Genomic DNA, 14240 nt, shown 5'->3' on the forward strand with positions numbered 1-14240 from the left:
AACAGTACTTGTTTTTTGTTTGTCGTTGGCTACAGGTGGTCGACTGCTCCTGGGACGAGACGGTGAAGATCTACACACCTGCCTGTCTATCAGCTGGTTCATAACACAAACAGAGGAACTACCACACTCGTTTGGACACTGTATTGATTTTCATTTATTACCTGGAGACTTGCCTTACCTCAGTGATTCTCAAACGTTTTCTGTCGGACCCACTTTTGTGGGTAAAGATAATTTTCACTCCCCCAAGTTGTGAGAGAGGTTTACACATTTTAAATCTAGGTTAATAACAGATTGAGTTTTTCTATCAGAGTCGGTATAGAAAATGTTGGATCTGTGCTTTTAAACTTACAACAAAGTCTAAACACTCACATTGTTAACCTTGTGGGGACCACAGCTTTGTCCCCAGATGGAAGTCCCCACAAAGTGACTGTGTGACCAGACATTTGTCCCTCACAGTCTGATGAATACAAACACACAGTGCCATCATTATTAGCAACAGTGTGAAACAGATAAGTCCCTAAATGTTCTATTATAATGATTTTTAAGTCTGATGAAGGACACGAGGGAATAAAAAGAGCTGAAATTTAATTACTTACTGACAAGCGAGTGCCCTAATTAGCATATAAACAGTATAATTCAACATTATACTGTGATTATGTTACAGCAGTGATGCAGCTGTAAAGTGAATCAGTAAAGTATGTCATCAGTTAGTTTCAGTAAAAGCAGAAAATGAGATTTGTAAATGTCCATCATGTGTTTAGATATTATTAATTGTTACATTGAGTTACTGTGAATGTATCATGTAAATCAGGATGTTTAATAGTGAGTTTGTGATCCATGATATTCGTGTGTTTCTGCTTTATCTCAGCGATATTCAATTCAACTAGAGTACAAATGTCTGCTGTGACAAATTTTACAAGTGAAATGTCACCAGTGTGGATGATGATGATGATGATGATGATGATGATCTGTATGTGCAGTGCCTTCAATAAAGCAGCAGATATCACATGAAGACTCATCTTATCAGTTTAAGTTTTAAAAGCATGTAATTTAATTTCCTTTAAGTGTAACTGGTGTAATTCTGTATTATTCTTTTTCTCAACAAATCCCATTAAAACAACAATGTTTTAGTTGTTCTCTGCTTATTTTCTGAAGTCCCTACTCTGTGACTCTCAGCTCCAAGCCTACTGGTTCCTACTGAAGAAGTAAATCTTTAGAAAACAGATCACAAATAAATATTTTCATTTTTAAAAAAGGTTATTAATTTACAAAAACAGCCAGCCACTGTAGTTTTTAACAAATGTTACTCAAAAATTAAGAAATGATGTGTTTGTTGCAGACTATTTTCAGAGGCGGATGAATCCATATTGGGTACTCTAGTGAGTATTTCATGCAGAAGGTGATGCCTTTTAAATGTCTTGTTTTTTCAGACCAGTCCAAAACTCAAAAACAGCCATTTTTATCTCCGCCATGTGTAAGCCTGGAGGGCATCATGCGTTTAGTTGTGTGTGTGTCTGTGTGTGTATCAGTCCATAGCTAATCTTAGATACTACTGGACCCATCAGTCTAATATTTTTGTGCACATTTATGACTGTATGCTCAAGGACCTCTCGTGGATGCAGTGATTCACAATTTTTGAAAAACCTATTTTATAACACCATGGACTGCTCTGTTTTATACCACTATTGTCTGCTGACTTGTCACTCCTCTTTAACCAGCCACAAGGGATCAACAACTGCTTCAGTTTCGAATCTTGTTTCCACAAGGGACAACCAATCATGCCTTGTTGCCACATTAAATCAATCACTGCTAAATTTCAGTACCGTGAGAGTGGGTTATGTTGTCAATTCAAATAAATATTGATAAGATTCTTTATGAGCCCATAGTAGAGCTTAGACTTTCGTCTTTTCAGCAGTCCTCGTCATACGATATGTGTTACAACATAGCAAAAGGCATTTACAGCAATCAGCTAGGGTAAAAACAAAGCTTATCTAGTCTGTTGCAGGCCACATTTTGGCTTTTGTCATGGACATCCATAGAAAAGTTTGGTCTCATCTTGAATTGGAGCATCTGCAGATTAATTCCATACCTGATATGTTATGAGCCACTAAAGTTAGGCACAATGATGAATAAAACCTCGTCTTCGCTGCCATTTTGACTGTACACACCAATCAAACACGTACACTGACACGCTCCCCCCAGCTGCTATAAAACACAGACACCTACACGCCCCTCCAGGTGTTGTCAATCAAACACAGACACCTACACGCCCCTCTGGCTGCTTTCAATCAAACACAGACCAGTGGGTGGCCATAGGGGAATTTCACGAATGCTATTATGCTGTTGTAGTATATAGGCTAGTTTAAAACTATGTATGAGAGTTAAGGAATCACATACACTTATATATACTTTGGTTTCTTATTTTACCATTAATGTTACTAATTATCTGATGTGCACACACTAATACTGGTACAGTTAATATTTTGAGTTCCAAGGTGATTCATTGTTCTTCAAATAGGCTGCAGTTTGAATCCCATTTCCTGCATTTCTACATATATTTAGGGACTACGGTAACAATACAAAATCTGGGAAATAATTTATTTGGTAATCATGCTAAATTCTGCCAGAATACTACTAAATATACGTAAGAAAAAGCTGTCTTACTTCCTGTAACCCATAACTTTACTGAACTTCATGTTGAGTTATTCAATCATGGATTTAAATATATTTTGAAGAATAGGATTAACACACTTATGGTACATTATTGTGGCATTATCAATAGATAATGTGTCGTTTGTAACCTCAATCACAGCATAAATATATAAAATGTATCAAAGTATATGAAACTTTGTTGTTTCCAGATGGTATGAGGCTTCTCTGGTAATGTCGCCTCCATACAGCCACAACAACAGCCATAGGAGGCCGAGACACAAACAAAACCAGCCCGTTATTGGCCGAAACAGATCTATAATTGATGTCTGAAATCAGCAGCTCAATTCACATTTTCAGCCAGAATTTGACAGCTGGCCAAATAGTAGCATATTAAGTACTAAGTAAGATTTTGAAAGTGGGAAGGGGGACACAAACGGGATTTTGAAACAAGGGGAGGGGACATGTCGCCCCCATCCCCAGTGGAAAACATGCCCCAGTGCATACTCAGAAGAAGAGGAAAAATATTATGCATATGCCACTAACGAAGGGGGGGGGGGGGGCAGCAATTATATCAGGGTTGCTGTGGCACCCCTGGCAACCCTTTGGCAGCGTCATTGACACAGACACTGACACTCCCCCCCAGCTGCTGTCAAACACAGATACTGACACACACCCCCAGCTGCTGCCCCAGCTGCTGCCCAGATGGATGATTAGATGTGATTTCAGTTGGACACTAATAATGATTAGTGAAGCTTTAAGTAGACACAACAAACTTCAACAAGTTGTTATAGGTGAATTTCACCTTTAACAGGTATTCTCTGCTAGGTGTTTCTGTTATTTTGTCCTACACCCCCCCCCTCCCAAAAAAAAGCCAGAGTCTACAACGATGATCCTTTTGAATGTGGCAGGCCTTACATGTTCTGCTAAATGATGATGATGATGATGATGATGAATGTGTGTCGTATGGAGCTCCCCCACTCGTCCTCACCGCAGCCAATCACAGCTCTTCTGGTGATGATGCGTGAAGGCTTCCTCTGCCCTCCAGCCAATCTCTCTGCAGGGAAAAACTGGCCTCACTTTCACTAAGGATGAAAAACCATGAAGACAGATTCTCTACGCCGCTCCTCCTCCACTCCACTGTCTTTCCTCATTTCTCTTTTCATCTCCTCCTGCTCTCCTTTGTGTCATGATCTTCCTTCACTTCTTTTATTTTACTTCTTTCCTATACTCCTCTCTTTTCTTTTCCTATCAATCAAGCAATTAAATCAATTAAGTTTATTTGTCACAAATAATCATATAAGGTACAATCACAGGGAAATGTAATTCCTCCAGTTTCTTCAATATGTGCATTAAAAAGAGGTTAAATAGAAAAGGAATAGTAATAAATATATGTGTATGATTGGTGGTGGATGGCTGGTGTATCTTCTTCCTGACCGCAGCAGGGAGAAAAGGCCGTAATCTGGGTGGTTGGGATCCTTAATGATTCTCCTAGCCTTATTCTTGCAACGCCTAGTGTAAATATCCTTTAGGCAGGGTAGAGCACCGCCTATTGTATGTTCAGCTGAGCAAACCACTCTTTGCAGGGCCTTGTGGTCCTGTTCAGGCAGGCAGTGATGTTCCTCATCAGGACGCTCTCGATGGTGCAGGAGTAGAGATTCCTCAGTATGTGAGGGGATATCCAAATTTTCCTCAAGCGTCTGAGGTGCAACAGTCTCTGCCTCGCCTTTCTTACCACTGAGTCAGTATGCTGCACCCAGGTCCCCAGGTCAGGCCCTCGGTGATGTGCACACCAAGGTACTTGTAGTTGTCCACCCTGTCCACCGAGGATCCATTGAGGTTAAGGGGAGCGTAGTTCCCTCCCTGCTTCTTCCAAAGTCCACTATCAGCTCCTTACTCTTGCTGACCTTCTGGAGTAGGTTGTTGTCCTGACACCAGCAAGTCAGGTACTCTACTTCCTTCAGGTAGGCCTTTTCATCATTATCTGTAATCAGACACCACAGCTGTGTCATCAGCAAACTTGATGGTGTTGGTGCTTAATTGGCTACACAGTCGTGTGTGTACAGGGAATACAGCAGGGGACTTGAACCACAGCCCTGGAGTGCTCCGGTGTTAAGGATGAGGGTAGAAGAGGTGTGTCCGCCTACCCTCACCACCTGGGGTCTGCCCAACAGGAAGTAAAGGATTCACATGCACAGTAAGGTATTTAATCCCAGGTTATTGAGCTTTGTGATGAGCCTGTGGGGAACTGTAATCAATGAACAGTAATCTCAGAGAGCTCCATTTCTTGTCCAGGTGAGGTAAGGTGGTGTGGAGGATGTGTGCCATGGCATCTTCCGTTGACCATTACCCTTTTATTTTATCCTCCTCTTTCTACTGTTTTCTATTGTCTCTTCTTCAGCCTTTCCTCTCAATTTTTCTCTCCACTTCTTTTATCATTCAATGTTCCTCCATAACTGTTTTCCTATATCTTCAGCTTTTCTTTCCTTTCCCATCTTTTCCTTTTCCTACCTTGCCTTCTTTTCACTTAATTTCTTTTGTTATTTATTTTATTTTTGTTTCATTTACTTTCCTTTTTCTTTCCTCCCAAATTTTTCCTTACCCTTTTCTCCCCTTTCCTACCTTTCTTCTTGTTCTTTCCTTTCCTTTTTCATTTCCTTTCTCTCCTTTTTCTTTCCTTCCTTTTTTTCTTTCCTTCCTCTTTCTCTTTTCTTTGCTTTCCTGTCTTTTTTCTTCCCTTCCCTTCCCCTCTCCTACCCTTCTCCCTGTTCTTTCCTTTCTCCCTCCCGTCCTTTACTTTCACTTCCTTTTCTTTAATTTTCTTCCCTGCCATCCTCTTTTGTCCTATTGTCTTCTTCATCCCCCGTACCCCTTTCTTCTGTCCTCATTTCCTCCTCCTCACTCTCCTTCCATTAACTCTTCTCTCCTCTGTCTCTCTCACAGACTCCTCAGAGACTTTAAATGACTCTGCACCAAAAGACAGGCTGCCTTGCAAAACGTTTGAAAGTTTTTGCAACGTGCACCAGGAGATACAACGTCTTTGGCATCCTGTAGGGGGCATGATTGAAGGTTTTCACCCAATCAAGTTATCATTTATATTTTATTAGTATTGAGGTCACATGACTTGGTTCCGGTTATCTGTCATTGTTTAGTCAGCCTGATCAGAAATCATCATGGCCGCCAATGGTGCAGGACATGCTTACAAGGTGGTAATTATATATTAATCATAGTTATTTTCAATAAAACAACAATATAAAATCATAATATGATTATTGTCTTAATATGCTGATGAAGAATAAAATGGCAAACATGATGCCGATAACAAGGTCTAAATGCCTCTTTCAAGATATTGAGACATCAGACCCTGCCCAGGATTGGCTCTGCAAAGTCACACCAGTGCTAGAACACATAAGGAAGAAGTGTCTGGAAATTGATAGCAAGAAGAGTTCTCAGCAGACAAGATGATGGTCCCTTACAAGGGAACAAAGGCTGGGTCCCTCCGACAATGTCTTCCACGCAAAACTTACCATTGAGGTATCAAGATCTGTGTTTGAGCAGGTGTTTCTGGAATAGTGTATGATTTCCTGACATACACTGGAAAGACCACATTTGGCACAGCACAGGGTCCTGTCAAGGAACTTAGACTTGGAGCCAATGTTGTTTTTCAACTCTGCAAGACCATCAGTAACCCATCAGAGTGTGTTGTCTACCTTGACAAGTTTTTCACATCTCTACCACTCATTGTGCATCTGAATGAGTCCTTTGGCTTGCAAACTCTGGGAACCATCTGCAAGAACAGGCTAAAGGGATACACCCTTGAGGATGACCGTGCTCTGCTAAGGCAAGGAAAGGGCAGCTATGACTACAGGGTGGATAATGAGGCAAAAGTGGCTGATGTGAAATGGGTCGACAACAAAGCTGTGGCTCTAGCTAGCTCCTGTGTTGCTGTAAGCCCTCTTAAAGAAGTTAGTGCTTCTCCAGAGAGGAGAGAAGAAAAGTTGATGTTCCTTGTCCAAACACTGTGTCATAACTTGGGAGGCAGTGGTACATGTGCCTCTTTTGGCAAATGGCTTATGAAGCCATCAACAATGGATGGCTGCTGTATTGCTGAGATGCCAAAAGACTTGGTGGGCAAAAGCACAAAAACCTCAAGACGTTCAGGCTGGAGGTTGCAGATGCGCTTATCCACGGTGTGGAAAGAAGAAGTTAAGGCTCTCCAAGAGGAGGGAGGAGGATGTGCCCACCAGATGCATCCAAAGCACAACAACCCCAAGACCTGTGGATGGTGTCCGCTATGATCAAGTGGATCACTTCTCAGTTTTTATTGACACGGGAAGGTTCTGACCAGATGGACAGACAACCATCTCCTGTCAAGAATATTGAGTTTGTCGGTGCATCGTCACCAGCAAAAGCCCACGCAACTGCTTCCAAAAATTCCACACAAAATGAATAGAGAGGAAGTGAGAGGCATTGTGGTTGTTCATTTGTATGTGTCTTCTCCTTTTTGAATCAGTTGAAAAACAGAATTGCAAAGTACTTTTGTTTTTTACGTTACTTATGTGGTTGTTATTCACTTGGTAGAACTGGACTGGTTGAACTGAAGGTTGTGGTAGGTCTATACTTAATGATAGATTATAGAAATGATGAAATCAATTTAAAAACTAGTATGTATGATGTAAATGACCAGGGAAAACAATAATGTATCACTTCTCTTTATCAAATAAAATGTTAAAATGTTTACCATTTTGACTCTGTTTACACCTTAATAGGGCAACGCATCCTGGAAAATACAACTCATAAAATCTGAAATACACAAAATATGTGGAAACGTTTTACTTTGGTGCAAATGAGGTAAGTAGTAAGATTACATTTTTTTTTACAGCGCATTTTCCACAAAATCTCTCAGGCATATATTCAATAAATAGCATTGATATGGAAGTTTTGTAACGTCTGCTAAATTGGTAAATTGCCTGTCAGGTGAAACTTGAACATCACTAACAAAGGGGAGTTTCTCAAATCTTACATCACACATCCTGTCAAGTTAGATGACAGGTGCTATTCATGATTATGGATATCATCAAACATATTCATGATGCTTCACCGCAACAGAATCACTACAATTTCTGAACATGGAGGCACCTGCCATGGTAAAAAAAAAAAAGAACAGAGGCAACTGCTTTCTCATGGAAGAAGAGGAGGAAGAGGAGTAAGGATGTGTGGTGGTGTGGTGAGGGGAAGACAGCAAAACAGATGAAGAGGCGGAAGAGTACAAAGACATAGAGCTGTCCTAGATGAAATATGGGCCACAATAGTGGACCATGTAATTAACCGTGGCATTACAATGGCGGAGGCTGGTTGCCGAGTGCAGCCGACTGTAAACCCTTCTGCAGTGTCTTCAATTATCCAAACATTCCACAGAGAAAACAGGTATGTACTCACTCAATACTGTAATTATTCATGGTACAGTATTCCAGTTACAGTAATACAGTAACTAAATGTCAGTGAAACTCAAGCTGTAAGAAATACATGAAGCACACAGTAGAGCACAGTACAGTGTAATACAATACAGTACAAATACAGTAATATGATCTATTTCTGAATTTCAGTGTGTAGGACTGGACGACTACCTTGTGCTGGTGGCGGAAGAGCAGTTTTTACACCTCAGCAAGAGCAAGAAATCTGCAGCATGGTGACAGCAAATAATGTTATAAGATTGAGAGAGATCCAGAGTGTAATTTAAGAGGACAATGACGTCTTTCAAAATATGAACTCTGTCAGCATCTCTACAATAGACAGAGTTGAAGAGTCATCAGATGACCATGAAGCAACTCTACAGGGTACCATTTGAGAGAAACTATGACAGAGTGAAGGAGCTGCGGTACCAATATGTACAGGTAAAGCAGTCGTGTGCACAACACAGCAGTATATTCTATAGTATTATGGGTTTTCCTTCACTATGGCCTGTATGTACTTACAGTATATAGGCCTGTATATGGTAAATGGACTATACTTGTATAGCGCCTTTCTAGTCTTCCGACCACTCAAAGCGCTTTTACACTACGAATCACATTCATATGCTGAATGGGTACAGGGGCTACCATGCAAGGTCCCAACCTGCCCATCAGAGGAAATCTAATCATTCACACACATTCTCACACTGGAGCAATTAGAGGTTAAGTATCTTGCCCAAGGACACATTGACACGTGGACTGGAGGAGCCGGGAATCGAACCGCCGATCTTCCGATTAGTGGACGACCCACTCTACCTCCTGAGCCACAGCCGCCCATGTCCTTATGAAGTTATAGAGACGAACAGAACAATTACTGTTTTCTTTCCTGTAACTGTATGATATTAGAGCAATATTGATTTGATATTTTGTTAACTGTATTATAGAGAACAATGGAACTTGAAGGAAGTGGAATCCCCCACACTTGTGTTCGTGGTTGAGGTTGAGGAGACATGGCCGAAACATTATAGGACACCAAGCCACAGCAGATGTGCCAGGCCAACGTGGGGGCAATATAACAATATCTGCTGCAATATCTGAGAATGGAGTAAGTACACATATTCCCATTATTGGCCCATACAACGCCCATAATCTCCTTATGTTCTTGGACACCCTCTATAGAGATCTTATCCCTGAGAATGAGAGAGGTTTGATAAGACATAATTTGCCAAATTTTGTGATTGTGTGGGATAATGTAAGCTTCCACCGTGCAAATGTCATCAGGTAATAGTTTGCTGTCCACCATCGGATGCTGATGGAGTTCATTCCACCATATTCCCCATCCCTGAATCCAATTGAGGAATTATTTTCTGCGTGGAGGTGGAAAGTATATGATCATCTGCCTCAACATCAGATGTCTCTGCTTGCTGCAATGGTCGCTGCTTGTGATGACATCATAGCAGATGAATGCAGGGGATGGTTGTGGCATGCAAGAAGATTCCACCCATTGCATTGCAATGGAAAATTTCAGGTGTGATGTTGATGAAAATCTGTGGCCAGACAGGAGCGATAGCCAGCACATCAGTGTCACCAGTTTATTAAACCATCACTGTACAGATTTCTGGTTAACAGTGTTTAACTTGTTCTGTAAATTCTGTATATATACACTGTTTAGTTTTCTGATTTTTCATGTTATCATTTTTGAATATTGACACACTCAACCTAACACAACAACAAACTGGACACAAACTGACAAATCCATCTGCACATGCTGTATATTATCCAACGTATGTCACATGCATGAAGTTTCCTCTGTAAGACTTTATTTTACAGGTCTCTTCATTTTATACTAATTTCCTGGAAACTGACTGTAAAATGTCCATTAAATACTTGCAAATTTATCAGAGAGGGTAGTGCAATTTGGTACAAATTATTTTAAAGATTGTAAAAAAAAAAGTATTAAGTTGGTAAATACCCACTCAATATGTTTAGGCTCATATGTAGTTCTTAATTTGCAAAAAAAAAAGTTTTAATAAATTAGATTCTTAACAATTCTTTAACAGACAGAAAAAACATACTTTTCAGTGTGTAGTTTTGTGTGTCAAACAATATATTAGCACATTAGGTTTCTGAAAATAAACAACAATACCAACCTAACACTGTTTTCCAATAAGTCTTCCAAATTACACGACCACATACATGGATTCGACCATGTGACTCCAGAACGACACATAGGAGTGTTTTCTAATCTGGCACCCTTTCAGCAGTAATCGTCAGGACAACATCATTTGTCTGTGCTTTCCAAAACTGTTACACATCACTGCTAAGAAATAATGATGTTTTATGAGGTGACAACGCTGTGATTAAGGTCTGGTTAGGTTTAGGGAAACATCATGGTTCTTTGGCAGCAAAGTCTACTGTTGGGAACCCCTCTTCCTCTAAATGAGAAAATCTGTCCACATATGCTGTATATCATTTCAGTTCATCATCTGAACTGCACCACAGCTCCGGGTCAGAATTACTACAGCTGCTAGATGGCATCTGTTACTCAAATGTAACTATAGGTCATTTTTTTGGAGACTGACATTACAACCTATTGTGTTATTTTCCCCATTTTTCTTACAATTTGTACCAAACTGCACCACCTTTCTGTAAAATAACCTAAAAAATTAACCGTTAAATACCTGCAGATCTCCAAGAAATTATTATTAAATTCAAGGACTTCTAAAATAAAACATCACTGTTTCTTCCTTCAACTTAAATTGAATGTTTGTACAGTTTTATATCACTAGCTGCACTCCACATGTCCTCTCATTCATTCTCATGATTGTGTGCTGCATTTAATTTGGAAACTCATATTAAAATGGATTCTGCTCCATTCAGGCAGTGTTGTGTTTTTTAAGTTAAATTACTCAGCCTAATCTATATTACCTATAGTTAGTGGAATAATGCATGCGTTTTCCCAGCAGAGAACAGTCCCGGTTTAAATCCTCCGCCTGGTCCTAATCTCTTCACATTTGAAATTGTCTCCGTCTTCTTCTGTCTCTGCGTGTTAATTGGAAGCTAATAGTCTGTGCTCGATAAGGGCGGATCTTCCTCCCTCGTGGACTGGAAACTGATTTTCTGATGAAATATTTCAATTAAAATGTTTTCCAAGCCATTTCCACGCCTGTTAAGAGTGATGGTGATGTCTCTGTTTCTGATAAGGAGGCGGAGGGAGAAAGAGTCTCACAGTGAAAAGGTTTTGTTATCTGTATTGTTATTGGATTTGTTCCAGTGAAGTTTTACATCTTACATCTTACTGTCCAAGCACACAATGGCATTTTAAAAAAACAGTCTTCTTCTACCTTTGTGTCAATAGTTTGTGTTTGTCTCTTTCCTGTTTCAACATGACACAAAGCAGCACCACAAAGAAATATGCTTCCCAGTTTGGTGTGGAAGAACTTGACCTCAACCTCAGCCAACACTAACGAGGCCGACCTTACATACAACCCTGTCTCCTAGAAATTATGTTTATATATGATAAAACTGCAAAGGCAAATTTGTTTTTTAAGAAAATGTTGATTAATGTATCTGGGAAATTGCAGAAGTACTGATACTGTACGTATGAGTAAAATGTTCAGTGACAACATATTGAACTTTTTACACTCACCAAATTATCTAATCTTGCAGAACAATATCCTCTGGTAAAAAGTCCCCAATGTCTTTTCAAAATAAAGTACTGCATGTGGGCGCGTGGGGGATAGGGGGTTGATGAATTGTGCACACCACATCCGTCGCAGTTTAACCACATTCACTCGTAAAAACTAATCATGTGGCAAAAATGAAGTGTGGAAATAGTGTTGAGTTGAGTCCGTTACCATGGTGAACGCTGGGAAGCTTTACTTCATGCTTGTACTCAGGACGCTGCAGTATCTTAACCTCATTGTTTGTGATACATTTAATTTTTATCCATCCAGTTTTTCTTCTTTTGTAACTCTGCATTAATGCTAAAGAACTTTCATAGGGATGTCTTGACCATATTTGGCTTTTCTGTATGTAAATGATGTCTCTGTATTTTTATATTTTTACTTCCCTGTGTGCATTCGAGTCTCATCATCTTATTTGTTGTCACCTGCAGCACACTGAACTGTATCTAGTTGTATGAAAGCTGCAACACAAATCAAAAAGAAAACATTCTTTCTGCAAACTTTATCCAAATAATAACAAATATTAAAGAAACAGCACAGTCAACAATATCTCTGAAAGTATTTTGTTGTTTATTAATTGATAGTAGTCGACAGAAAATGAATTAGCAACAACTTCATTAATAATTTAAGTCATTTATGAAGCAAATGTTCTCTGGTTCCAGCTTCAAATGTGAGGAATTTATGATTTTCTCTGTTTTATATTATCATAAACTGAATATTTTTCCACAGCTTGTCGGGTAAAAAGAAGCAATTTGAAGGTGTCACCTTGGACTCTGGTACACTGATGGAGATTATAACAATTTCTGTCACTTTATAGATGAACTGATATAAAAATCAACAGATTCATCGATAATGAAAATAATCATTAACTGTGTTGATGTTCACTGAACGTACTGAGGTGCTTCTGCACTTTATATCTGCAAGATCTGTAGATTTTTATCTTGTGTTTGTTAATTTTCTGATTTATTTCATGCTTGTAAAGGATTTGGAAACGTATAAATCCTTTATCTGTCACGCCGATTAAGCAGATTTGAATTGACTGAAGAGAAAGAGAAGGAGAGAGAGGGTGAATGAGGGGGTACAGTGAGGTAAAGAAAAATGGCTTCATTTTCCTGACAGCACAAATCCAGTGTTAAATAAACAAACACATGTCAATTTTCCTCAGACTGTAATCTATTTTTTTTCTTCTTTTTTCTATTTGCACTTGGATGGAGATTGTAAGTTTTACTCTCTGATGCTGTTCTGACTCGTGCAAAGCTTGGATTACCAACCAAGCCCCCAAAAACCCAGATTTACTTCAAATCATCTGGGTCCAACCTGAACTGACAGGTCCTTCATCTTATGGTCCTGCTGTTGAAGGACTCTGTGTCAAAATCTAGCTTGAGGGCTTTAATAGCTTCGTTTATATTCAGCTAATTTGTTGTTAAGTTGAGTTTTATAAAGCTGCACACAAAGAACCGAGGGCAAGTTAGTTTTATTCCATCATAGGAGTTCTGTAAGGCTGCAAGCAGCTATTATTTTTCTGCAATTATCTATTGATTGTTTAGTGTATAAAATGTCAGAAAATAGTGAAAAACATCAATCATTATTCCCTGAAGCCCAAGTCAACATATTCTGATGACTTGTTTTGTTTGATCAACAGTCAAAAACACGAAGATGTTGAGTTTACTATCATGGAAAACTAGTAGATATTTACATGTAAGCTGGAACCAGAGAATATTTGGCATTTTTGCATGAAAAAGGACTCACATGCTCAAAGTTCAGTGTTTTAAATCTCATGTTAAGATGAGGCCTCCCTGCTCTGATTTATTTCTCTTTGTTTTTATTCTTTCAATAACATTTAACTTTGTCATTGTATGCTTGCATTTGCACTTTGTAACCCTGGTTTTGAAAAGTGGTTTTCTTCTTCTTCTTAAACGATTAATCAATTACAGTCATGTATAGTAAAGTTCAATACGGGCCCAACAACAAACTTTTGCCCTGAGGCCTCATAGGAGGTTAATTTGGCCACTGACTGGTGTAATTATTTTTTATTAAAGTCTTCCTCCACTCAGATACATGTTTTTCTTCTTGTTCCTTCAGTTGGATGTTGTTCTCTTCTCTGTGCAGAATGATGTATGTGCACAGTTTGTTTTTTTTAACATTCATCTGCTGAAGGAGGAAAGTTTCTTTAAGCTCATTGAGAATCTGATTTTTTTAGGGGCGGGGCCTACGAGCAGGGATTATGACATCACAACAACTTTGAAGCCAATCATAGTCCAGTATTCAACTTACACAAGGAGAACTTGAAGCCTCCAGGGCAAACACACGCTGAGAATGTACTTCTCAGTGAAGAAGGAGACATCTTGTGTTCAGCAGTTAAACATTTAAAATTAAAAATATTTACATATTCATAGATTCTGGAATATTTAATGAGAGATGAGTGGATGTCATTTTAAGGATTTAAAGTGGCAAT

General features: G+C 39.3%; 1 protein-coding gene across 5 annotated transcripts in view; it reads left to right on the forward strand.

Annotated features, from left to right (window-relative positions):
* pex7 (peroxisomal biogenesis factor 7) overlaps positions 1–1145 on the forward strand; it is a 60948-nt gene extending 59803 nt beyond the window's left edge. For all 5 annotated transcript variants that reach the window (XM_044377471.1, XM_044377470.1, XM_044377468.1 and 2 more), the window contains exon 11: positions 36–1145. In XM_044377471.1, coding sequence (XP_044233406.1) covers positions 36–104 — 69 coding nt within the window. In that variant the 3' untranslated portion in view covers positions 105–1145. The remainder of the gene's footprint in view (positions 1–35) is intronic.
* The last annotated feature ends 13095 nt before the right edge of the window (positions 1146–14240 follow it).

The sequence above is a fragment of the Thunnus albacares genome, chromosome 16 (assembly GCF_914725855.1).
Source record: "Thunnus albacares chromosome 16, fThuAlb1.1, whole genome shotgun sequence".
In the NCBI taxonomy this organism is placed as follows: domain Eukaryota; kingdom Metazoa; phylum Chordata; class Actinopteri; order Scombriformes; family Scombridae; genus Thunnus; species Thunnus albacares.